The sequence below is a fragment of the Triplophysa rosa genome, linkage group LG25 (assembly GCF_024868665.1).
Source record: "Triplophysa rosa linkage group LG25, Trosa_1v2, whole genome shotgun sequence".
Taxonomy (NCBI): domain Eukaryota; kingdom Metazoa; phylum Chordata; class Actinopteri; order Cypriniformes; family Nemacheilidae; genus Triplophysa; species Triplophysa rosa.
Window position 1 is genome coordinate 15,157,390 of NC_079914.1, and position 27,316 is coordinate 15,184,705.

Genomic DNA, 27,316 nt, shown 5'->3' on the forward strand with positions numbered 1-27,316 from the left:
ACATCGTCTCTCATTGAGTGCGAAACTGCTTTTATTTTGAAATTTGTCCTCCCGCACTCCTACCGCAATCTTTCATATATGCGCGCACAGAAAACCACCGTGCGTGAGGGCTGGCTTGATCGTCATTTTCAAAGTGGAGGCTGGCCTGACCGCAGTGTAAAAAAATCATTAAAAAAAAGATAAAACCGTCTTAGTTTCACAAACACGCTGTTTTAACCACCAATGCCTTGGATTTTGTTTGTTTGTTTTGTTTTGTGTGCATACTGTTTGTATATGGCCATTTAACTCAAGTTCAAGTGAAAGCGCTTTTCATACCTCCGTTCCAGAAACGCTGAAGGCTAAAAAAAAAACGTTGGCGTTCGAGTGCGCTGTATCATCTTTCCACGTGCGGGTTTGTAAGTCCTTTGAAATCCGCAATGAATCAAAGCAATGATCCACAGTAAATCCATCAAACGAAACGGTCATGAATGAGCATCAACCAACTTCAGATCCGTTTACTTTTCCGTTTGATCCGCTTCTGCTGTCGATGTCGGTGTGAAAGCTCACCCAGGCTCCCTCGGTCAAACTTTTTGACTTATTGTAGGTACGCAGTTTGGGTTTAGAAGTCTGTTTCTGACACGTGCTTTGCCTCGAATAAATAAAGTCATTGTCCATACCATTGGAATAAAGTCAGATATGACAATCCATTTATTGTCCTTTGGCATTGCAAATAAATAAAATAAAATAAAAACTTCAAACTTAAATTCGATTTCATTGATGAACATATATTACATTCAAAACATACTATTAACCGGTATCGTGCCGGCACAATACGTTGCATGCTCGACACCGCACGTCAAAAAGTTTGTTTGACCTTCCTTTGCGCCAGCTGTAACTCATAAGCACTTGGCTTAAATATACTCAAAATGCTCATATTCCCTCTAGTGTTACAAACAAAAATTACAATTCAATAAAATGGCTCCAACAGTTAGCATTTAATCATTTGTTAACCTTATTTCATCAGTTCTTCTGCATCATTTCGCAGCATTTAATAAAAATCGACAGATTTACAAAACGAAAATGAAAAAGAAAAATGGTGACAATATGCTGCTGAAATTGATTGATTGATTGATTGAAGCGCATCTCCACAATTAAGTTCAAGGAAAGATGACAGAGTGCATCCTGTAAGTTTTCTTTATTTTGAAAAAGCACAATGTTCTGTTTTTATTGCTGTTTTTAGGTGCATATTTAGAATATGTGTAAATAATTACACTCTTCCGTGGACAACTGACATCCTCGAATTAGAGCTAATAATTAGGCTACTTGCACTGAATTGTATGGGAGTACATACGTTTCAACAATTTTGTTTGGTAATGTTTTTACAGAACAGCTACATCATTCACAGACCCACTGCAAATAAATGATAGAGGAAGTCATTCGCAATTGCAAACAATCCGAGCAAACAGCAAGACAAGAACAACAACCAAACCGTATGGAGAAGGATATGCTTCTTATCTTAGGGCGTTTTCACACATATGGATCGATTGCTTTGTTTCCGAAACCAGGGGTTAAATCGCTACAATATTGCAATTTATTTTAGTTCGGTTCGCATTCACAAGGCAATATTTCCAAACTTTGTTAATAAAAGTCACGTGCGAGTAAACTCTTGATTGGTCAGAGTGCATCTGTTTATTTTCCGGGATTCCGCTCAAAGATGTCATCCGTCAGGATGGACAGACAGCAGCTACGCGGCATTTTTTGGCTTGTTTGGTTACTGCTGTTACGGAGTTTCTTTGCCTTCGTGCGGCACTGTTCAACCGACCGATTAAATCGCATTTGTTTTAAGCGCTCGCTAAACACTTGATACATTTCAGTGTTTTTGTGTGTTCTGGAGAGCTGTTCGGCGATGTGTTTCTTCTGACCAAATTTCAAGCAAACACTTCACTTCTTCCCTGCTCCAAGTGAGCCCATGGTTCATTTTGGGAGTGCGACAAGCAGAGCGGTCCGAGGGTTGTGAGGGAAAGGTGTGAGGCAGCTGCGTATTGCACCGGTCTCGCATCTCTCACGGCGGAGCTCGGGAAGCATAAAAGGAGGCGCGACAGCAGTGAAGGACGAGAGAGAACCAGGCCTGGATTTTATGTTATTTTTTATTATGTTTGTGTGGCCGGCAGTCGACCGTGAGGGAGCTGTCGGCACTTTACTTTCATTTTGTTGTTTGTTTATTTTATTAAAAGTTTGGTTTAATGTTCGCCGGTTCCCGCCTCCTTCCTTCCTTAATTCCTTACTTTGAACATTGTTACAGTGAGCCATTAGCAAAACAATCCCTTTTGCGTCACGCAACTTTACGTAATTACCCATCATACATTATGATACAGTCTGGTTCGTTGGTCCGTTGGGTCGGATGGCTTTCACACGTCTAGCGAATCGCTCCAGAATTCGTTTGCAATCGGGCCGAGTCTCGGAGCGATTGTTTTGGGGCGGATCCTAGCGCGAACGATGGACAATCTGAGATGGTGTACTATGATTCTGAGGTGAAATCACTTTCACAAAACAGGTAGTTTTTTTTTAAAACCTATCTGAACATATAGGAAAAAACAGTGTATATAGGATATTCAGGGGACTTTTATTTAAAAACACCACATCAGACTGTCCTGATATTGTACGATGGACAATCTGAGATGGTGTACTATGATTCTGAGGTGAAATCACTTTCACAAAACAGGTAGTTTTTTTTTAACACCTATCTGAACATATAGGAAAAAACAGTGTATATAGGATATTCAGGGGACTTTTATTTAAAAACACCACATCAGACTGTCCTGATATTGTACGATGGACAATCTGAGATGGTGTACTATGATTCTGAGGTGAAATCACTTTCACAAAACAGGTAGTTTTTTTTTAAAACCTATCTGAACATATAGGAAAAAACAGTGTATATAGGATATTCAGGGGACTTTTATTTAAAAACACCACATCAGACTGTCCTGATATTGTACGATGGACAATCTGAGATGGTGTACTATGATTCTGAGGTGAAATCACTTTCACAAAACAGGTAGTTTTTTTTTAAAACCTATCTGAACATATAGGAAAAAACAGTGTATATAGGATATTCAGGGGACTTTTATTTAAAAACACCACATCAGACAGTCCCGATATTGTATGATGGACAATCTGAGATGGTATACTATGATTCTGAGGTGAAATATTTTCACAAAACAGGTAGTTTCCTTTATAACACGCTAATCTGAACATATATAAAAAAACAGCTTATATGGGAATTTGGGGGGGTACTTTAAAACACACATCAGACAGTCCTGATATTGTGTATTAAAAGTTATCCTATTTGTCAGTTGTTTTTAGTTATTCATGGTCAGTTATGGTCACCCATAACCGAAATGTGACCTCTGCATTTAACCCATCGTGTGAGATAGCAACCCTTTAAAGCCTGGCCAGATTACAGGTTCGGCCAGATTTTACCGTGCCGATTCTACCCCTTTCCTTGAGGGCTTTATTAAGAAAAAAATCGGTCTCAAAAGCCCAGGATCGGGCCGAGGTTCGGGCCAAGACAATTAATCACATGTAATGTGAGGCGTTCACGAAAAGTCTCGAATTTAGACCCACCTCTAGCCGAATTCTGGCGAACCGAGAGAAAATACGTGGGGGAGCTCAAGCCCCCATAAATACATGTCTTGATATTATAGTGATTTAAAATGGGGGTTGATGACGCTTGGTTACTGTATATTATCGCTACAAGACAGATAGCAGTCACACATTCTGGCAAGTGACGGATGTGACTGACAGACCTTTAAAAATGTCGACCGCAAAAGCTCCTACAAGGGAATGTTGGACAGCGGAGATGGAGGAACAACTTGTGGCAACAACATGATTGTCTATATAATGTATACTCCAAAACATACCACAACCGCACAGATAAGGAAAAGAGCTGGGGAGAAGTCGTGTCGGTTTTAAATGTACCGGGTAAGTTAACTGCTAACGCGCAGCTTGTAGTTTCGTTCAACAGACTGTTATTTGGCTATAGGCATACATATAACATGCATTTATGTGTTTGTTTTTACGCTGTGTCTTATAATCACATTGGCATTCATCTTTATTCTCGGCAGTGAGAAAGCGATTTTTTTTCTTCCGTTATTTATTAACATTAAACTTAAGCGGCTTGCCCAAAGCACAGTCATAACTTCAGCCCTAGCAAAAAGCATTATAGCACCCCCTGCTCAAAATACGTTCCCGCGGCTTTGGACAGACAGACAGAGAATCATTCAGAGAGCGACAAAGACGTTACACAACCGTTGCCAGGTGAGATCAAGTGAAATTAACTTTGCGATGTCCCTTTGTTTACTTCTGTTTCCCGGTGAGATGACGTAAGAGGCGTCCTCTGGTATGATAATCTTAATATTATACTGTAGTTTGGGTGTTTTAGGATGTCTTTTGATGTGCAATTATGACATAAAAAAACTTCCAATCAAACTTTCTAAATTTTTATTTTTGCACTTGCTACCTTTAGTCTTATTTATAAACACAACTTTACCCCCCAACGTTTTCTTATCTGGACATTTCACATTTATAAATTCAAGTTTGCAAAGGGCAAACCTATTTTTGTAGTGCTTGAAAAAGAAGATTCAAATGTAGATGTGATGTAAACGTCTAAAAATAGTAAACCCATTAAAACGGTTACTATTAGCTCCTTTTACAAAACTGCATATCCTATGGATATGTAACATATGTGTAATTTAGTTGTACACTGATGAGTGTGAGCTTGTTTAAGGATTTAAATAAAATAATCTGTCAAAATTCTTTTTATGTGTGTACTGCAACCAGATTTTTAATCTTTCCGGATTTTAAAACTCCTGTAGTCTGAGCCAGGTTTAAGATTTTAAATAAAATAATCTGTCAAGATTCCCCTTATGTGTGTGCTGCAACCAGAATTTAAAATCTGTCAGGATTTTAAAATTTTTTTTAACACCTATCTGAACATATAGGAAAAAACAGTGTATATAGGATATTCAGGGGACTTTTACTTAAAAACACCACATCAGACTGTCCTGATATTGTGTATTAAAAGTTATCTATTTGTCAGTTATTTTTAGTTATTTCATGGTCAGTTATGGTCTGAGTCTGACTCTCTAACCACCAGGCCACAACTTCCCCACTAGGCCAAAACCAACCACCAGAATGCCTTAGCAACGACCTAGCAACCACACAGAGAACGCCACACAAACCTCATAGCAACACTCTTACAACCACCAAAATACCTCATCAACGGCCTAGAAATCACCCAGAACATTATAGAAACTACATAGCAACCGTTTAACATAATCTCTCATTGCACTAGCAACATCACTCGCCATCGGAAAAACACTAGCAAATGATAGTGTGCGAAACCGCTTTTATTTTGAAATTTGTCCTCCCGCGCTCCTACCGCAATCTGTCATATATGCGCGCACAGAAAACCACCGTGAGGGCTGGCTTGACAGTCATTTTCAAAGTGGAGGCTGGCCTGACCGCAGTTGTTTATTACCGGTGAAGACGGAACTAACAGTTAGTTCCCCTCAGACTGAAAGCGAAAAACAAACAGTTCCCCTGACTGTCCTTATGATGTAAATTGATTTCATAATTTACGGTCTTGATATTTTTTATATTTTGTAGAGGGCTTAAAATTCATTTAGATAAAACGGTTAAGTAAAAAGAAATTACCTCAGGAATCTCCACTCGGTCTGTGCGCGTAATGGCTTGTTTCGCGGGCTGCAATGACTGCTTCTTCTTCGGTGTTTTACGGCAGCTGGCATCCGGCAGTAACATGTTTCATTACTGCCACCTTCTGTGTGAGCTTCGCCCGTTCAGTTTGTTTCGAATGCTTTTAGCACGCGAGTATTGAATTAGGAAAGTTTATTTATTGTATAAAAATTTAACGTACATTTATAAAATGATACTTGCGTTGTATTAATAAACATTTTGTTATATAAAAAAATGACATTAATTTTCTGTACCAGTCTTGCACGTGAACAACGTCCAAAAACTCTCCTAGCTAGACGTACGTAATAAATATTGAACCTCGTATCTACGTCCAAGATAGGTCGTAGTCAGACGTCCAGATACCGTACTGCATTTGTACGTCGTGCAGACCTACAGATATGGTCCTGGACCGACCGACGCAATATAGACATGCTCTGCACGTCGGGCAGACGTCACCTGTTTGTTGGGATCAGTTCCAACTTTTTGTGTCTTAACATTATTGTACATTTTCCAGCAATAAATCATATCTAGATGTTTCTTTGGAGTTCAAGCTTACTCTAGGGCTAGGCTCACATTAATGATGTCATCATATAGAGACTTCGATAAAATAACATGCAGTTTCCAACTTTGAACAGAAGGGGCCACTATACTACTGGTAATCAGACCGAATGCAGACTGCTCATAGGAAACAGCCCCAGATAGCACAATCCATCTGGTTTACATCGATTTGACGTCTGCATTTACATCTGCAAGACATCTGCAATACATAGTTTGCTCATCTGCAATACGTCTCGGAGACGTCTGAACGTCTGTAATACGTCTGCTAAAGATCTGGAGATCTGCTGCGTAAAAACATCTGCTAAACATCTTAGAAAGAGCAGCTTTACATCCATTCTAAATCATAAACATCTTACAGACATCTTCTAGATGTCTATATGACGTCTGACAGCAGACATCTCTGAGACGTATTGCAGATGAGCAAACTATGTATTGTAGATGTCTTGCAGATGTAAATGCAGACGTCAAATAGACGTGAACCAGGTGTATGTGTGTTATCAGGGAGGACACTTACCGACTCATGCACAGAACACAACACACACACCAGACACATACACACGCCAAAACTCGTACACTCAACAAGCACATATACCGGAGTCTATCACAAAGAAGTACAGAAGTAAACATACAAAGGAGAAACACAGGTATATATAATGCAGAACAATGAACAGGGTGAACAGAGTGAATTCTCAATGGGAGAGGATCGGTGCGGAATCAAATTTAGAGGGAGCGGGACGAGAAAACAGTCCATCGCAGACCTACCGGGCGGCGGGCACTGCCCAGATCACGAGCAAAAATAGGGGGCGGAGCTTCATCCTCAAACAACACCATCAAATAATAACACACAAGCATTAACATTAAACAAAGTGACTTTACAGACAACATTTTGAACATGTTACAAATATTTTCTTTGTGTGTTAAGTCTGGCAAACCGCAAGCTACATACGCAATCTATATATTTACTGCGGTCAGAGTTGTCCATTTCAGAAAAAAAGTTCTTAAGTTCTTAAATATGGATATTAACTCTTCCCTTGCTAAAGATCACGTCTGCATGCCCTGCTAAATGTCATCCCAGCTAACACAGTACGTTCTGACGACGTCGCCAGTTCGTCATCATTTGTACCGTGACATTACTTTGTGACCACGTTCTGAGGACGTCTTTGCAACGTTACGTTTCTTAAAATGTTTGCGTATGTTCCAGAAACGTCCTAGCCACGTCCTCAAATAACGTCGTGAATTAATACCATGGAGAACGTTGTAGCGACGTGATGTACTGGTCTTCAGATGACCTGGACACTGGTCATTTGATTAATGAATCTGGTCATTTCTATTTATTATGTTATTGTGTGGGAAATTTATGATCAGCGTAAAATCTGTTATGATGTCAAGACGAATACAATAAATCCGAATTCTGACAGCTATTAAACAGGAGTTTAATTCGATACCACAATTAAAACTTCGTTTCTATTTATTTAGTGCGCGTGCGCGCCTTTTCTGTTCTGCCAAGAGCCGCGCGCTCGCATCATTTAAACGTTAACGGTCATTTCTTTTTTCCGTCACTGCCTGTTATTCCTTTAGCGGTTTATTAATATTCTTTCTTTACTTTATGCCTTACAGATGTGAGAGTAAACAGATATTTTAGTGATTTTCGATCCATTTGGCGCGTTTAAATGAACGGACCCTGATGTTTGTGAATGTGACTAAAGAAGCTTTTGATTGTTGTTTTTAAAAACGGATAACCTGCTAAGATTATGTGGTAAAACAACAATATGTTAAGCTTAAACATAATGTTTATTCATCTCTTTCAATAAATATCTGCTGTAAATCCTCTATATTGTGTTTTTTATTTTTGATGTACTATAAATAAAATATCTGATCATTGTGATGTACAGTGCTGTGTTGAGTTTTATAATCGTTATACTGTGTTATACATGTTATATGTTATACATATTTGAATAGAGAATTACTTTTAAGATTAAATCACAAATTAATTTAATCCGCCATGTGAGGGATGATAATTGTTTAAATTAAATAAAACAAATTTTTAACAACGTGACTGTTTGGTCATTAGGACATGCTCATTACGTCCCAGAGACGTTTTTTGTTATGTCGCTGCGACGAATATGCTACGTCCCAGGTATGTCTTCAGGAGGTAATCACCATGTTCCAACAACGTCCAATGGTACCTCGTCACGACGAATATGGGAATCACAAAGTTTCTGCGCTAGAACGTTATTATGGTACGTCGTGGCAACGACTATGGTCCGGTCCAGGTACGTCGTCACAAGTAACTGTGTAAATTGACCTGAATGACTGTAGCTGCTTTGTAGCGTCTTTGCTCTCCCTGTTGGTGACATTTGCAACTGTTTGCAAAAAAAACGTACTGTAGCTCACGGTTGAAAAAAATATAGGCATTATTCATTATATAATTTTCCCAGTTTAAAAATAAAATATAGTAAAAGGTAATAATTATTGTATTCCTTTTTCATTTTGCGAAAGAAATTACGTTTTGGATTTAAAAACGAATATTGAATGAATGGAAGATACACTGATTACAATCGGTCCGTGTATCTTTTGGCCATTTGTTTTTCAGTTTGAACTTGAACAAACGGGAGTGAGAAAACGGCGGCATTTTCGTTTTTCGTTCATCAAAAAACCGGAAAAACGAGAATTCGGCTTTTTTTTCGTTTTCAACTTAACGTTTAAAAAACGAATAAACAACTTGAAAACTAGTTTCTCACATGTGGGCGGTATGAAACGCCCCCTTCCGCTGATTGGTAAATCAAAGGTCAGTAAGCGACGTCTTCGGTTGTCCCTCGGTTCCGAATAAATAGTCCTCTGCTGCTGTACAGTGGGGATTCTTAAAGTATGTTTCATTGCTCTCATTAAACAACCGTCCACAAACCGTACAGGGCAGATTATAGACTGGAATTTCTTCTGTGCCACCTAGCGCATTTCATATAAATATTTATATCACAAATACTAATGTAGTTCGCATCCGCATCTTTCTAGCTCTCCAGGGTTAAATCTGCGTGGCAAAGCCGCGCGAGACACTGGACAGCAAGAAGCGGATTCATATAGCCTACTTATTTTACTTCTTTCAAAATTCGCTGTGTTCCGTTGTCATTTTTATTGAGGCTCCGTAAGTCTAAACAATTAGCATTTATTTTTGTTTGAGTTTAAGATGGCTAGATGTATCCCTTTTTCATAAAGGAAAAACTTTCGTTCTAATTGCACATTAAAGCTTGTTGTTCTGCATTTATTAAAAAAAGCGTAAGTCTAAATAATAATAATAACCCCGTGATAGCTTAATTAATTTGTATTTTGTCATCATTTCTCTCAATTGTCATCGTTCGCATGTGCCAGTCGTAAATATCACAGTAAAAACGTTTTATAAAATACTAGAATCTTTAGCATACACTGAATGATTTTTTCTGTGGAATCTACACAGTGACTGAACCTTGATCAACATATCTGACAAATAGGTCACTTTCACTTTGACTACATCACTGCACTGTAGGCCTGCATCCGCTGCGTACTGTCCAGTGTCTCGCGCAGCTTTGTCACGCAGCAAAACTCTGAATTCGTCTTGGTTCACTTGATGGAATGTACACAGAAGCAAACTTGTGGAAAAAATGTGGTAACCCAACAACCAGAACAGCGAATTTTGAATGAAATGAAATAAAATAAGTATATGAATCCGCTTCGTGTGGTCCAGTGTCTCGCTCAGCTTTGTCACGCAGATTTAACCATGGAGAGCTAGAAAGATGCGGATGCGAACTACATTAATATTTGTGATATATTTAAATGAAATGCTCTAGGTAACACAGAAGAAAGTCCAGTCTATAATCTGCCCTGTACGGTTTGTGGATGGTTGTTTAATGTGAGCAAAGAAACATACTTTCTGTACAGCAGCGGAGGACTATTTATTCGGAACCGAGGGACAACGACGTCGCTTACTGACCTTTGATTTGCCAGTCAGCGGAAGGGGGCGTTTCATACCGCCCACATGTAAGAAACTAGTTTTCAAGTTGTTTATTCGTTTTTTAAACGTTAAGTTGAAAACGAAAAAAAAGCCGAATTCTCGTTTTTCCGTTTTTTTTGATGAACGAAAAACGAAATTGGCGCCGTTTTCTCACTCCCGTTTGTTCAAGTTCAAACTGAAAAACAAATGGCCAAAATATACAAGGACCACAACCTTTATGCAACTTGAAATTCTCAATATTTTTTCAAGCACCTTTACCACATCAATCTTAACTAGTTGTGTATATAAACTTAACTGCAAATCATCGACTGGCCGTTTGAGGCTGGATCCAAAAGAGAGCAGAATATCATTGAGTCCCATGTTAAAATGCCCAACTTTCAGGCAGGAAAAAAACATGTTTACAGCCTGGTACAAAAAATGCTTTTGGTCGCTATAGCTAATTTTACCCTTCGTGACAACTGTGAGGAGGGTGAATTTTTTATAACTCACCCGTTTAACTTATATTAAGCGTTCAAATTCTGCGTGGTCACTTGATTGACAAGTGGATTCAGCAAGGCGCCTCAGCTCCAACCACGTCCCGCCTCTTTGCCCATTTTTTATTGTCCGGGAGTGACGACGTCCGGCTCCGTCCATTTTAAGCTTCAAAACAGCTCCCCAGAAACCTACGGGTGACGTCACGAACACTACGCCCAGTCTATGATATAAACATGTAAGTGATAGCAGGTTGCACTTTATGCAGTCCGTGTAGCTGTAGTGTACTTACCTAAGAAAGTATGGGTAGTATAAGGTAACTACAACTACAGAAATAAAACGGCATTGTGATTTTTTTAGCCAAGGCTTTAATTTGACATAGTTCAACGGAGCAAGCAGTATATCACCTTGAATTCGAAACAGTAACAGTGTAATAGTTCAGAAGAGTACAAACAGAGATGAAGGGATTCATTTTAAGAAATTAAACTGTAAATAATAAATATATTTCTGGGTTAGTTCATTAGCAGGATTGAGTCAAGTGCTTTAAAGCTGTCATGCTGTTTTACGCTAATAAACTGAGAGTGAATGTTGTATAATATACTGTAAAGATGTATATCAGAACTAAATCCAAATGAAAACTCATTTAACACATTTAAGATGTTAGATATAAATTACACTGACAGAAAGTCGTTCTATGAGAGAAAAATTATATATGGAGCATGCATTTGATATAAACCTTCAGATAAATCAAAGCTGTATGATACAGAACATTTACATTTATGCATTTGGCAGACGCTTTTATCCAAAGCGACTTACATTGCATTATCCTATACATTTGTTTCTAAGTATGTGCAATCCCCTGGGTTTGCAGGTGTGAGTATAAAGTCACAGATATTACATGCAATGCAACTGGTGTGAAATCTGATATTTACTGATGATTTGCTTGATTTTAATTCAACTCTATTGAAAAATGTTGATGTTGTTGGCAAATCAAAGAGAAATCTTTTTCTGGTAAGGTTGAAAAAATAACAGAAATTCATTGCTGTCTCAACATCCATTTTCGGCCCAAAAGGCACCATTTGGACTTCTAGAGACGATAGGGGTGCCGATTGTGATCAACCACTACAGTGGGTGCTAAAGATGGTCTCCTGATTGGTCAATTGAAATGTATCGTGTTAGCTTTAGTCACATGGTCAAGGAAAGGAGAAAAAGGAAACGTGAGATGCTTTAGCTCTTCATCTCCCTGGAAGCTCTTCGCTGGGAGCTCGGACTCTTCTTTTCCTTTGGGCTGCTCTCCTTGAGATCTGCTCTTGGATTCGCCCTGACTTCACCTCTTCACCTTTACCTGAGCTCTGGGCTTCTCTCTTCTACCTTTCTTCTCTTTTCTGTCCCATCTCTCAGACAATATCTCATACAGTTAATTGTGTCATTTATCTCTTACATTGTCAACAGCACACACAGACACATTTGTGAACTTATTGATGTGTGTTATTGTGATGGGTGTGTAATGTTGATCGTTACACTGAAGGCACATCACCATTGCTGGCGTCTCTATTCCTCAAAGGCTCATTCGTCTCCATCGACGCTTCTCCTCTGTTGGAATCTGTAAGAAACACAGACACAAATAATTCTGTTGTAATTTTTCGATAAAATCTGCACAATTATCTGACAACTATCTGACAAATAGGTTACTTTCACTTTCACTTTCAGAATTCAGCAGAATGCTTTTAAATGTGTTAAAAAGAGCTGAGAGTACGAAACCGAATACGTTTCAAAGAAAATCTAAAACATCACATCTAAACTGTTCTTAACGGTTTACAGTACAAATTAAATTAAAATAACTTGTTTGGTAAACAGTTTTTTTTGTTTTGCCTGATTTAGAAAAAAAAACTAAAACTGAGCTTATTGTCTCTATGATTTCAACCCATTCTTTGGTACTTATCCCCAAATCCTGCAGTATTCTGCACATTTCAACAGGTGTGGATTTCGTGCTGCCCTGTATATTTTTGAGCATGGGCGTCAGAAGCATGTGTATTTTAGAGAGTAAAAACTACACTCATTCACCAACAGCTTCAATGGAGTAGCGAGTAAGACACATGAACGGTAGTTGTGATGCTATATTGATGCAGGTTCAAATCCACCTTCACTCTTCTATCTTTTCACATCACATATTAGATCACACAGGCATTTGTTTTCAACAAAATGAAGAAACTATTTGAGAACAGGTGTTTAATATTAAAGTGTATAGTAAGGTTAGGGATAGTAGGGAGGTCTTCATTGTTCCAATTAGTTGGCATCCACTTAATACATTTAATAAATATAATCATTTACACTCAATAACTGTTGTATGTCATGTATAATGCACAACATTACTTGTTACCTTGCTGTGTCTAAACGGAAGGAAGTTTAATTTATATGGACTCGACATATGCCAATATTTTTTATTTTAACAGTCACATAACAATCTCCTCTGTTCAAGACGATGTATAAATATTGCAAGATGAATTAGATTTGTTTGCGCTCGTCATTGTTCTGTATTTGCGGCTTTATTTAATGCTAAAAATAAAGCATGTCTTAAACCCTGCGCTAGTTTGCGCTGCTCTTAGTAGATTGTGTTGGTCATTATGGGAATGAGATGTTGCGCCTGTGTTTTTTAATGTCAGTAAATCACCCGCAGAAATTTTCACTCCCATCTGCGCTTTTTTTAAATTGCGCCGTCGCACTTTTTTGCCCTGTCTAGTAAATCTGGCCCCATGTGTTATTTTAACACATTGTGTGTTGCTTTTGTGTAAATTAAAGGGACAACACAAGTTGTGGTAAAAGTAACACAAAATGTGTTGCCCCAGAAACAACACAGAAATGTGTTCAGTTAAGGACAACACAGTTGTGTTTCCAACACTATTAATTACACATCGGCTTTAACACATTAACTATAAAGTAATTATGATATTAATTGATAGCTGTAATATAAATGTATTAACAGAGCTTTTCATTAGTATGATGCTGTTTGATATCTGAGAAAAACCTTTTGCACAAATGCACAAAACATTTGAACCCTGAATATAAACAAACATGTTTAAGTGTATTAATCTCCACTGCAGCACAATAAAGAGGATGATTTTACTCTTGTTGTATCAGCTGTACATCATTCTTACCTCGATGTCTCATTTTGCGGCGACGGTAGATCACAACACCAACAACAGCAGCAATAACCAGGAGGAGAAGAGAAACACACATTACTGGAATCACACCTGATGAGTGACCTGTGGAGGATAAAACATATTCATCATCATCATTAATGAATCCTTCACTGGCTTCTGTAATGACAGAGAGACAGTTATTAACATTAATAATGAATTTATCAATCTGATCATAAACATCAGAAATCATCATCAGATTTGATTAAAACACTCAATTTTTATATGATCTATAAATGAATCAAACAGTAAGAGAACAATATCTAAATATCTATATATATGTCAGGTGTAATAAGTGAATGATGTTCAGAATGATCGTGTTGATGTCATGCATTACTGTGTGTTCACAGCAGGTGTTCATGTGTATATATGAATTATCAGGACATTACACACTGTTAGTAAATAAACGTCATGTGTTTGTGTGTAAGAGCACTGACATAAAGAAGAGTCAGTGACACAAATACTGATCGATCTGCATTTTTAACATCACTGTGACAGATTTATTGAAATGAACTTTTTAGAAATATTGTCTTTGCACAATGCTTTAATGTAAAGTGAGACGAAACTGTTCTGAAAAGACTTTAATTATACTGAAGAGATCTCCTCACCTGAGTCAGTGACACTGAATGTCTTGTGTATAGTGTGTGTGTTTCCGATGGTGACGTCTGCTTCATACGGTCCAGAGTCTTCATTCTTCATGTGTGTGATGGTGAGAGATCCAGTCTGATCATCCAGCTTCAGTCTGTCTCTGAATCTCTCTTCAATCAAATGTGTTGAGATCTTTCCATTCACTGTAATGATTTCAGCTACAGGAGACTTGTTGTGTTTGATCTTCCAGTGTATCTGGTCATTTCTCTGTTCATCAGTAACATCAATGTGTAGAGTGACAGAATCTCTCTCTTTCACTATCTTCACTTCAGGAGACAAACCTGCAGAACAACCAGAAAGAGGAAAAGAGAAAGAGTTAGTAAAACAGTGTCATGTGAGTCAGACACAAGCGGTCAACACTGAATCAATACAGATACACAAACACTCAAAGAAGCCGATTTAAAGGACGTCAAACAATGCAAACACAGCATTTAGACTCATGTTCACTGCGATGTTCACATGACAGCTGTGAAGAACCGCCCACTGAGCTGTCAATCAATCACTGTGACAAAACAAGGGTTTTAATCATTGTGGTTATGTGTGGATAGAAAGAAAACTAAAATAAAAAAGTTTATATATATTTTCAGTTTTTGAATGCAGTGACACAGGTTGTTTGAAGAACATCAGAGATCAGGGCTCTAGACTGCCACCAAAATGGTCGCAAATGCCATCGTTTTTTATAACGTGCGAGGTTGTTGCGAGTTGCCCCGCCAAAGATTTATTTGAACATTTGATGTGATTTATGAGTGGTGAATGACGCGCTTGTGATAAGTGCAGAAGAGAGCGAGCAGAGAGCTCGTGCACTCTCTCTGTCTGCAAACTAAAGTGTGCGTTCCACTTCATTTGGTGTTGCTCAGACCGAAAGGCATAAAAGCATCGCGGGACAGACTCTCTGACGGATCATTGATGTCATATTACGATCGTTCTGTTGAACACGTCGGTTTCTGAACTGTCTCTCTCCTTCACACTTTAAGCAAAAGCTGTTGGAAGACAGAATCAATGTTTCACGTGGCGCATTCAGAGAATATTTTGTATCTGAATCACAGCTGGGTGTGAATGTGTGAAAAACATGTTGCCCTTTCTTCCCTGACAAGTGTTCCGCACATGCAGCTGACATAAAGGAAAAATCCTATCCAGTGAAGTGTTTTCAGTGTTAACTTCTATCTTTTACGATGTCCTACAGCTGTGAAAAACAAACAGCGCATCAATGTCCGCTAATGTCCGATTCGTGACGTAACGACTCATTTGAACCAATTCATTTTGTTGAAACAACTCGTATGTCAAACACTGAACTCACGAGACTCACTGACTGAACCCATCAAATCAGTCACTCAAAACACAACCCTGATAGCACACATACATCTGGCTTACGTCTATTTGACGTCTGCATTTACATCTGCAAGACATCTTGGAGATGTCCGCTGTCAGACGTCATATAGACATCTAGAAGACGTCTGTAAGATGTTTATGATTTAGAATGGATGTAAAGCTGCTCTTTCTAAGATGTTTAGCAGATGTTTTACAGACGTTCAGACGTCTCCGAGACGCATTGCAGATGAGGAAACTATGTATCGCAGATGTCTTGCAGATGTAAATGCAGACGTCAAATAGACGTAAACCAGATGGATTGTGCTATCTGGGAAGCGTGCTTAGACCATTTCACAAGACTGTAAGATTAGTAAGATTTAGTGTTTACAGTTTATTTATGACAATGTGAACATATATAATAATTTAGTTCTGAGTTACTTTTGAGTTTTGAGCTAGTTAATTCAATTTAATTTAATGTGGTAAAAATAAAAGACTGTTATTTAACAATAAGGTCCGGCAAATGAAGGCCAGTGGCAAAATTACAGCTTTTGTAAAGAGGACAACAAAGGAGGATTGTGAAGAGTGACAGGTTATATTTGTGTCAGATCATTTCATAGCCAAAATATAACATGAAAGAAGTTCATTATGGTATGGTCAAGGTCATTATGATTACTATAGAAACGGGTGCGAGCGACTGAGAAAGTGAGTCACACCAGTGCGACCAGTGGGAGAAATGAGTCTAGAGCCCTGAACAGATACAAACAAAACTATAACTTACAATACTCATCCAATAAAACTGTTTCATTCATAAATATGATGTAGTGGGTCACAGGAGGATGTTGACATGACAGATTTCATATATCTTGAGTTAACTGTATGTGATCATTTCACCACAGAATGTTTGACCGTTTGACCATCAGACAACAACATTAACAGCACAAATGTCTGTTATTTCACACTGTCATTGTTCAGGATGTTGAATGATTATGTTAATAAAATCATTACTAAAATAAAGCTTGTGATACTCACTGACACTGAATGTAGAAAATGAACTAAAATGTCCTCCTCTGTCTCCGCTGATGTGTAGTTGATAAAGTCCAGTGTGTTGAGATGTGATGTCTGTGATGGTGAGATCTGCAGTCTGAGGGTTCATCTTCAGTCTGTCAGTAAATCTCTCATCAGGGTCATAAACTGGATCACTGTTGTTGACCTCTCTGTTGATTCTAGCTATGTGATAACCATTAAACCACCACTCGATCAGATCAACTCCCTTTAGTTCAGTAAGATGAGTGTGTAGAGTCACAGAATCTCCATCATTCACTGACACTGTATCACCAAACACACCTGCAGACACAAACAGCGAGAGATCAAACACTGTGTGTCTGTAAAAGATTCAGTTGAGATCTTTCATCTCTGAGTCTTGACCAGTAAATGTTTTCTGCTTAAATATAAAGTCTGATGTAGTTTACTCGGTTTATAGGAAAGTGAGTGCTGTATAATGTCGTTACTTACCGTTGATGAATAAAGAGATGATCAAGAGTGAACAGATCGTGTTCATGTTGTTAATAAAGATGATCAGTCAAGTGATTCAAGAGTTTGTTCAAGTTTTCAGTGTTTGAGATCTCAGCCACCGCCTCAAACACACTCAACGAGCGAGAAAATAAAGACTAAACTAAACTAAACTAAACCTACACACACACATACATCCATGAAGAATAACTGATGAGTTATCACGATGAGTCCTCTGAAGATAAATGAACAGGGTTTACGTGAAATTCTGAAAGTATTGCAGTTTAAAAGTTGCGAAATCTCTTTGTGTGATCATGAGTTAAAATGTAGAAACAGCGACACCTGCTGCTGACAAACAAAAATGAACTTACAAATCTAGAAATGAAGTGCTCGAGACATGTTTTTTTGTCGTATTGATGATCATTTATACTGTATAACCAGTTTACTACAAATCTAGCGGAACCATTAAGTGTTCTGGTCTGTGGACCCATTTTCAATGTTTGTAAATAAAAGTGTTGTTTAAACCTCAGATTTACTGAATATAAACAATTTAATCTACATTTTCCTTAAATGTGTATTAAAGATTTAATGTAAGTGGTTAAATGCCTAAAACTGTATATTAAGACATGATTTTTTCACCCATACAATAGATTTTTCTTTTATCGATAGTACATTTGATTTTTTTAACAAAAACAGCACCTTTTTATAAATGTAATTTAAAAAAGAAAAAAGACAAATATTAACCATATGCTGTCTAATGGCAAAAACATAGGTAAAGTATTATACATATTTTTTGTATGGCTTTTTGATTTAAAAACGAAATAATGCTGTGGGTCTGAAAGACCTGTAAACAAACAATGAACACAAGGGTTAAAATAACTCTTAACTAAAAACTTTTACTGCATTCAGGAGAACTTATGATAAGTTCAAATGTTTTGTGAATACGAGCCCAGATTTCAATGACATGACAAGAAGACTAAAATAGACGTGAGAATGAATTACTGAATGAAGTCATTTTGTTTACTACATCCTAACTGTGTAAATATAATCAGATTTGTCATGGTTACCACACAATACTTGTTACAGTAGACATGAAATATATAACTTTGTTTTTATTGCAGTCATAGATGAACAGATTACTACACAAACACTATAACAAGACAAACATACAATAATCATTAACATTTGCAATCCAAGTTATGAGCTCATAGACGAATGTTGTATAATAAAGTCAAAAGTTATATGAAAAGCTAAACTTTGGCATTATAAAGTGGTGAATGTTGCTCGTGTACAGACTCAAAGATACACGTGTAAGTTACAGTAGATGTGACTGTGTCCAATATCAGCGATGATCTGATGGTGAAGTCTGAACTTTTCTACATCTGACGTCATACACCAGAACTGCGACAGTAGCCACGCCCACCACAGCAGAGATGGCCAATCGGATCACAGGTTCAGGACCATTACAACAGCATCTACAGTCTGAGGAATAAAAGGAATAAAAGAAGGGCAATTCCGTGAAAATGTCAACCTAACCATAAAAAAAGAAGTTTTTACCAAAGGTTTATAGTAACAGCACAGATATTAATATTTAGTGGTTCAAATACCCATGTGAGGTCTCTCTTCAAGTTTTTAAGCATTTGCTTTATTTTTTCAGAGCGATGATATAATACTCCATTTCCCCCTAATTATCAATTAATATAAGAATCAATTTCAGAAACTCCCACTTTGCCACAAAAGGGTTAAGAAGAGCCATCCGGGTCATAATATGATGACTGTGTGTGTGCTTATATACAGTGTCCTGTCGAAGTATTGGGACAATAAAAGCACAATTGTTCTTTAAACGCTTACTTTTGTTGTTTGGAAACCTTTTGTTCACTCCAGAGGTGGTGTTTAATTCAATGTTCAAAAGGAATCTGTGTTTTCAGACTTTTCAATCTATTTTTGACTGAGCCTTTGTCTCGCAAGGCCCTTTTCTCCATAAGAACATCCTGAAACACACTTTTTCCACTAAAGAGACACTGCTTTGCTTTGATCATCTTTGGACAGACAGTATTTTCTACTCCAAGACAATTCTGCAAAATCATTCTACAAAGTTCTTAAGGATTGTGGATCTGTAGAAACATTAAGAACATTTTACAAGATCTTAAATGTAGAAATTACAGACAATGAATGGGAGGAAATCTGGAGGGATGCAGAGACCTGGACTACATGAGTCATGACTCACCTGAACACTTGTGACAGACTTGAGTGATGTTGAGATGTTGTGTGTGGTTTGTGATGGGATTGTTGATGACACATCTGTATGTGTTTGTGTCCTCATATTCCTGATATTTATTGATATATGCGGATAGTATAGTCCCAGAGTGCAGGGCAGGCTGGACGATGGGGCGGGGCAACAAATTTGGAAGGAGTGTCGCTCCGCCCACTTCACCTTTAAATGGTTCATGATCAGAAGGATCTTATCGGTATAGAGAAGTGTGATGCGTTTAAAGCTTTGTGGTTTAGAGAAGCATGATGACAGTACAAGGAGAGTAATTTTTTTCTATTTATTTAACTTTATATTTTAACGTTTACCGTGATGTTCGAGAATTTAATGTGGCGTAACAACACTAAACAAACTCTGCCTGCGAAGTCATTGCGTGACAGGAGGGCAGCAAGGCAACAACCTTTCGGACGCAGCTCACACCACAGTGTCTTTTAACCTATAAAATTAAATTGTTCTTTGTTTTTTCCACTTTAGAAAATGTCAACTATGTCCAACAAACACGAAGAAGCACCACACCATTTAAACCAGAGAAGAATGTTTTTATCTATTCAACTGTGCCCGTTTTGCACTTTTACAAACAGTGTCTCATGTGCGTGGATGACATTTGGAAACTGTACAAATGGAGAGTGGGTTTTGCAGCCTGTTTGGAAATAACACATCTGTTGTCTGGGGGGTAGTATTGCATTCTTATCATGGGCACGTCATATTTTTTTACTTTTCAGTGTATAGTTAACGTCTTTTTTGTCTCATCCTGCTTAATAATTATGCACACCTGAATATAAAACATGTTTCACTCCAAGCCCTTGTTAACCATTAGGCCTATATCACTATTACAAAAAATATGATCCGAATATCAACTTGCCTAATAATTATGCACGCAGTGTATTAATATAATACAATAATGTACAAATATTTCCATAACGCCACCTAGATGTGAGAAGATACAATTTATCAGTGATGGTTTCTTCTGTTCATCTCTTCTGTCAGATCTGATATCAGACACCAGAACAGCAACTGTATAACCACACCCACCAGATCTGAGACGACCAATCAAATCACAGCTTCAGAAACACAACAACAGCACACACACACTGAGGAAAAACATGAATAGTTTAGACATTTTCAGTACCTTTATTTTCCACCCTTTCATCTGAAAGAAAAACAAACCAGCACCTTAAAAATATTAACGGTGTTAATCCAGATGATCTAATGTGGCTCCAGAATAATTACATGATATTTTAAAGTCAGACAATAGACTCATATGCAGGTCACAAAATATATTTTATTTTTATTTATATAAGAAAATGATTACAAACCTTATTTTGAATTATGTTAAAAGCAGCCTGGCAAAATGACAAGTCAAACTTAAAATAAGTGATGAGAATATATATGTATTGCTAAATTCTTAACAGGGTCTGCATAATCTTTATGCAACTTGCAATTCTGATTATTTTTTCCAAGCACATTTTATCAGTTCCTAACCACATCAATCTTAACTATTAATCGTGTATATAAACCAAGCGGCAATCTTCTCAATCTCTCTCGTGAAGTCGACACGGAAGTGACTTAAACTGCAATTCATGGACTGGCCGTGTGAGGCTGAATCTCATTGAGCCCCATGTTAAAATACCCACTACAGTGGGTGCTAAAGATGGTCTCCTGATTGGTCAATTGAAATGTATCGTGTTAGCTTTAGTCACATGGTCAAGGAAAGGAGAAAAAGGAAACGTGAGATGCTTTAGCTCTTCATCTCCCTGGAAGCTCTTCGCTGGGAGCTCGGACTCTTCTTTTCCTTTGGGCTGCTCTCCTTGAGATCTGCTCTTGGATTCGCCCTGACTTCACCTCTTCACCTTTACCTGAGCTCTGGGCTTCTCTCTTCTACCTTTCTTCTCTTTTCTGTCCCATCTCTCAGACAATATCTCATACAGTTAATTGTGTCATTTATCTCTTACATTGTCAACAGCACACACAGACACATTTGTGAACTTATTGATGTGAGTTATTGTGATGGGTGTGTAATGTTGATCGTTACACTGAAGGCACATCACCATTGCTGGCGTCTCTATTCCTCAAAGGCTCATTCGTCTCCATCGACGCTTCTCCTCTGTTGGAATCTGTAAGAACACTGACAACAAATAATTCTGTTATAATTTTTCGAAAAAATCTGCCGAATTCAGCAGAATGCTTTTAAATGTGTTATGGAAGTATGGAAACTGAATACGTTTCAAATAAAACCTAAAACATCACTTCTAATCTGTTCTTAACGGTTTACAGTACAAATTAAATTAAAATATTAAAAACTTGTTTGGTAAACAGTTTTTTTGTTTTGCCTTATTTAGAAAAAGAACTAAAACTGAGTTTATTGGGCCTCATTTATCAATCTAACGTAGAAACGAGCGCAGATCCGTGTACATAAATCGTTTTACGACAGGGTTTACGTGTGATTCATCAAACATTCGTATGCCGCCAATCTCATCGTACGAACGATCGTACCTTGATAAATGTGGCGGCTGAAATCGGTCGTAATTTACATATAACGCCCCTATAAATTCAGGTTGTAGACGCCTCGCCCCTAGATTTTGCGACATGGAGAAACGTAATCCGACCAAAACGAGGAACTTTTCCGATTTAGAAATTAAAGTTTAACCTTGGAAAGCGGATAAAAGGAATTAAAAAACAGTTTTGGAAAGAGATCGCTGCGGTCAACAGCGTTAGTGTGAACCGATCTCCAGCTGAGGTTTGTATTTTTTATTGGATATTTATGTTTTGTGAATATGACCGCAAATATTTTATCTTAGTATAGTGTTTCACTATTGTAAATTTACACTGAAAGTATTGTTGTTGCTTTACATTACTTTGGTTGTATAATGCATTTAAATATAAACAAAATTAATCTGACTTCAGTCTTGAAAAACTTTAAGTTACATTAATGTGTTCATGTAAAAACGAGATATAAATTACTGATCATTTTTAAGGCGCAATTATAGAATAATGTTTATATGTAGGCTAAATGTTTTTATACAGTTTTCTTCATTTAGGTGAAGAAAAAATGGTCTGTTGCGGAGGAGACAGATGCATGTTTCTAAGCAGGATAAAGGTTTAAAATCTAATGCTGCTAATCTCACATTTCAGGCTGCTTAAATCAAGTGTAAACAGTTTTATGTTTGCTTCATTTATTTTTTCTCTTTCAGATCTGTCAGAGGCAGGACCAGCGGTCTTCAGCCCCCACAAACCGGCCTGGAACCTGCCATACAAAGCAAGGCAACCTGTGACCCAGTGCGCATCTTCCATCCCATCGAACATCGCACAAATAAAAAAACATTAATTCATGCGTTTTGTCTGTTTTCATTAGAATGCATATTTGTCCATCAAAGAAGCTATCATCTTGCAAATAGGTAAACTAACCCATTGCATATAAATATATTGATTAGGCCTATTGTAGTTTTTAAAATGTTTGACTTTAATTGTGCATTTTAATTGTCGTAAATGATCTTAGTCTAGCCGTAGCCTAAAATTTCCTTAAAGTTTTGTACACCAAAGCACCTGTTAACCTTGTAATTTCAAACAATTAAGTGATCATATAATAAATAATGAAATAATTAAAAATACTTCGAAAAAAAGAAATCGCATCGTAATCTATTTTTACATTTGTTATACTAAACGAAAAAAAACCTAATCTTTTTTATTTGTCATGATTCCTTTTCAGTTACCAAAAGGGTAAAGCGTACACAGACACCCTATCTCAAAACTTGCGTACACGAACTGAGACCTGTCGTGAGATTTGATCGTAGCAACCGCTCACGTCCATATTGATAAATGCCAAGTTTTGCGTGGAAACGACCGTACGCCCAGTTTTCGGTCGTACGCTCATTTCATAAATGAGGCCCATTGTCTCTATGATTTCAACCCATTCTTTGGTACTTATCCCCAAATCCTGCAGTATTCTGCACATTTCAACAGGTGTGGATTTCGTGCTGCCCTGTATATTTTTGAGCATGGGCGTCAGAAGCATGTGTATTTTAGAGAGTAAAAACTACACTCATTCACCAACAGCTTCAATGGAGTAGCGAGTAAGACACATGAACGGTAGTTGTGACGCTATATTGACGCAGGTTCAAATCCACCCTTCACTCTTCTACCTTTTCACATCACACATTAGATCATACAGGCATTTGTTTTCAACAAAATGAAGAAACTATTTGAGAACAGGTGTTTAATATTAAAGTGTATAGTAAGGTTAGGGATAGTAGGGAGGTCTTCATTGCTCCAATTAGTTGGCATCCACTTAATACATTTAATAAATATAATCATTTACACTCAATAACTGTTGTATGTCATGTATAATGCACAACATTACTTGTTACCTTGCTGTGTCTAAACGGAAGGAAGTTTAATTTATATGGACTCGACATATGCCAATATTTTTTATTTTAACAGTCACATAACAATCTCCTCTGTTCAAGACGATGTATAAATATTGCAAGATGAATTAGATTTGTTTGCGCTCGTCATTGTTCTGTATTTGCGGCTTTATTTAATGCTAAAAATAAAGCATGTCTTAAACCCTGCGCTAGTTTGCGCAGCTCTTAGTAGATTGTGTTGGTCATTATGGGAATGAGATGTTGCGCCTGTGTTTTTTAATGTCAGTAAATCACCCGCAGAAATTTACACTCCCATCTGCGCTTTTTTTAAATTGCGCCGTCGCACTTTTTTGCCCTGTCTAGTAAATCTGGCCCCATGTGTTATTTTAACACATTGTGTGTTGCTTTTGTGTAAATTAAAGGGACAACACAAGTTGTGGTAAAAGTAACACAAAATGTGTTGCCCCAGAAACAACACAGAAATGTGTTCAGTTAAGGACAACACAGTTGTGTTTCCAACACTATTAATTACACATCGGCTTTAACACATTAACTAAAAAGTAATTATGATATTAATTGATAGCTGTAATATAAATGTATTAACAGAGCTTTTCATTAGTATGATGCTGTTTGATATCAGAGAAAAACCTTTTGCACAAATGCACAAAACATTTGAACCCTGAATATAAACAAACATGTTTACATGTATAAATCTCCACTGCAGCACAATAAAGAGGATGATTTTACTCTTGTTGTATCAGCTGTACATCATTCTTACCTCGATGTCTCATTATGCGGCGACGGTAGATCACAACACCAACAACAGCAGCAATAACCAGGAGGAGAAGAGAAACACACATTACTGGAATCACACCTGATGAGTGACCTGTGGAGGATAAAACATATTCATCATCATCATTAATGAATCCTTCACTGGCTTCTGTAATGACAGAGAGACAGTTATTAAAATTAATAATGAATTTATCAATCTGATCATAAACATCAGAAATCATCATCAGATTTGATTAAAACACTCAATTTTTATATGATCTATAAATGAATCAAACAGAAAGAAAACAATATCTAAATATCTATATATATGTCAGGTGTAATAAGTGAATGATGTTCAGAATGATCGTGTTGATGTCATGCATTACTGTGTGTTCACAGCAGGTGTTCATGTGTATATATGAATTATCAGGACATTACACACTGTTAGTAAATAAACGTCATGTGTTTGTGTGTAAGAGCACTGACATAAAGAAGAGTCAGTGACACAAATACTGATCGATCTGCATTTTTAATATCACTGTGACAGATTTATTGAAATTAACTTTTTTTAAATATTGTCTGGGCACAATGCTTTAATCTAAAGTGAGACAAAACTGTTCTGAAAAGACTTTGAGGCTAAGGTGCACAACTGATGATGTGTCGCATTGATGGGAATAATACAAAGGGCATTATCGGAAGCACCTCACCAAAAGGCATCTTTCACCCAGGATAATGGATGTGATGAAAGCGGGATCGGACACACATTTTGTCTGCCTAGCTAGCTGTAGCTGTAGTGAACTTGCTGTGTATGCTTGAACTGGACTAGTAGCTGTTTGTTAACAAAGGACTATTGAACTTCCTGCACTGCTTTTAAGGTAACTGTTGTTTGTTAAGTTGCTGTTGTTAGCACCTAGCCATCTAGCTTGAGTTACTTTTCACCTAGCACTTTTAGTCACTTTGAAGCCTTGAGCTGTTAATTGAGTAGGAGGGTTCAGCTGTGAAGCAATCACTGACCCATTAAGCAATCAGGGAGCCTGTGTCATATTAGCACTGATTTCTGACTCGGCAGCCATAGTGTGCAGCCCTCCTCGTGTTTAGACCGACGAGGTAAAGACCTGCGACTCTACCTGCGCGACTCCACCGAGCAAAGACAACGACAAGCCATGCCACGCCAAGCTTTCATTTAAATTTTTCCCCTACTTTCCTACTGTCTATTGTTTTGTTTTGGCTACTAACATTTGTTTCCAGTACATTTAGACTGTCCACCATAGACGCACTTGCAAACTTACACAGCGGAGACCTCAGCACCATCTTTAGTCACCCTGCACTAGCCCTCTACAGTCTGCTTGTCTGGCTGCAGGGTGCTGGAATTGCCAATCATCTGTCAAAAAGGCAGACTTAATCCCGGCCTTCGCCAGTCAGTCTAATCTCAATGTTCTGGCACTGACTGAAACATGGATCTGTAAAGAGAACACTGCTACTCCATTGGCCTTCTCCAACAACTTCAACTTCACCCACACTCCTCCTCCTTCTGGGCGAGAAGGGGGAACAGGTTTGCTTGTTTCCAACACCTGGAAATTCACTCCTCTGTCTTTTCCTTGCAGCAACTCCTCATTCGAATACCATGCAATCACCATCACTTATCCGTCAAAAATACATTGTGTTGTCATCTATTGCCCTCCAGGTAAACTGGGAAACTTCTTAGAAGAGTTTGACACGTTGCTGTCCTCCATCCCTGAAGACGGCACTCCACTGGGAAGCTAGGCGACTTCAACATCAACCTAGACAAACCATAAGCAGACTTCTTGGCTCTCCTCTCCTCGTTTGACCTTTACAGGGCCAACACCCCTCCCACCCACAGAGGAGGACAACAGCAGGATCTTGTTCTGACTCGTAACTGCACCGCTAATAATATTCTAGTTACTCCCCTGCATGTCTCTGACCATTTCTTTATAAAGTTCACTGTAACACTCCCTGTAATCTTTTCGTCCATGGTGTCTTCCTCCCTACCCACAAGAAACCTTTAACTCATCTCTCAACATTGAGGAAGCTACTGTTAAGCTCTGTACAACCTTAATATCCTGTCTTGAAAGTGTGTGCCCTCATCCCTCTACGCCTGCATGTGCTACACCCTCTTACCCCTGGCTTTCTGAGACTCTTGCATGTGCTACACCCTCTTGCCCTTGGCTTTCTGAGACTCTTTGTGACCATCGGACCAAGCTAAGGGCTGCAGAGAGGGAGTGGTGCAAGTCTAGAGACCCTGCTGATCTCTCCAAGTATCAACATCTTAGCTCCTTCGCTACTGATATATCTGCAGCCAAAACCAAGTACTTTCAAATCAAAATCCTCCTACAGGCTATCTCTCCGTCACTACTGCCTCAACTCGCACACATTATAAACACCTCCATCCCCACTGGTACTGTCCCCACCTCATTTAAACAAGCCCTGGTAACACCTTTACTCAAGAAACCAACACTGGACCCCTCAGTGGTCAGCAACCACA

The 27,316-nt window shown here is 38.0% G+C and overlaps 2 protein-coding genes and 1 long non-coding RNA gene across 6 annotated transcripts in view; all 3 read right to left on the minus strand.

Annotated features, from left to right (window-relative positions):
• The window catches only part of LOC130548468 (uncharacterized), a 59,369-nt gene extending 53,557 nt beyond the window's left edge, over positions 1 to 5,812 (minus strand). The window contains exon 1 of the mRNA XM_057325257.1: positions 5,698 to 5,812. The gene's annotated coding sequence lies outside the window, so the exon portion shown is untranslated. The remainder of the gene's footprint in view (positions 1 to 5,697) is intronic.
• Positions 5,813 to 11,106: 5,294 nt separating this feature from the next.
• Positions 11,107 to 27,316, minus strand: part of LOC130548461 (uncharacterized) — a 66,277-nt gene continuing 50,067 nt past the window's right edge. For 2 of the 4 annotated variants that reach the window (XM_057325239.1, XM_057325237.1), the window contains 3 exons: positions 14,556 to 14,876; positions 13,906 to 14,013; positions 11,107 to 12,353 (listed from right to left, as the gene is read on the minus strand). In XM_057325239.1, coding sequence (XP_057181222.1) covers positions 12,268 to 12,353; positions 13,906 to 14,013; positions 14,556 to 14,876 — 515 coding nt within the window. In that variant the 3' untranslated portion in view covers positions 11,107 to 12,267. Of the gene's footprint in view, positions 12,354 to 13,905; positions 14,014 to 14,555; positions 14,877 to 20,924; positions 21,807 to 24,820; positions 24,929 to 27,316 lie in introns of those variants that run through there. The other 2 variants (XM_057325238.1, XM_057325240.1) reach the window with 2 other exon arrangements.
• On the minus strand, positions 18,508 to 19,712 carry LOC130548469 (uncharacterized). Its single transcript, XR_008962040.1, has 2 exons — positions 19,640 to 19,712; positions 18,508 to 19,526 (listed from the first exon to the last, which is right to left on the minus strand). It is a non-coding gene; the product is annotated as an uncharacterized LOC130548469 (long non-coding RNA).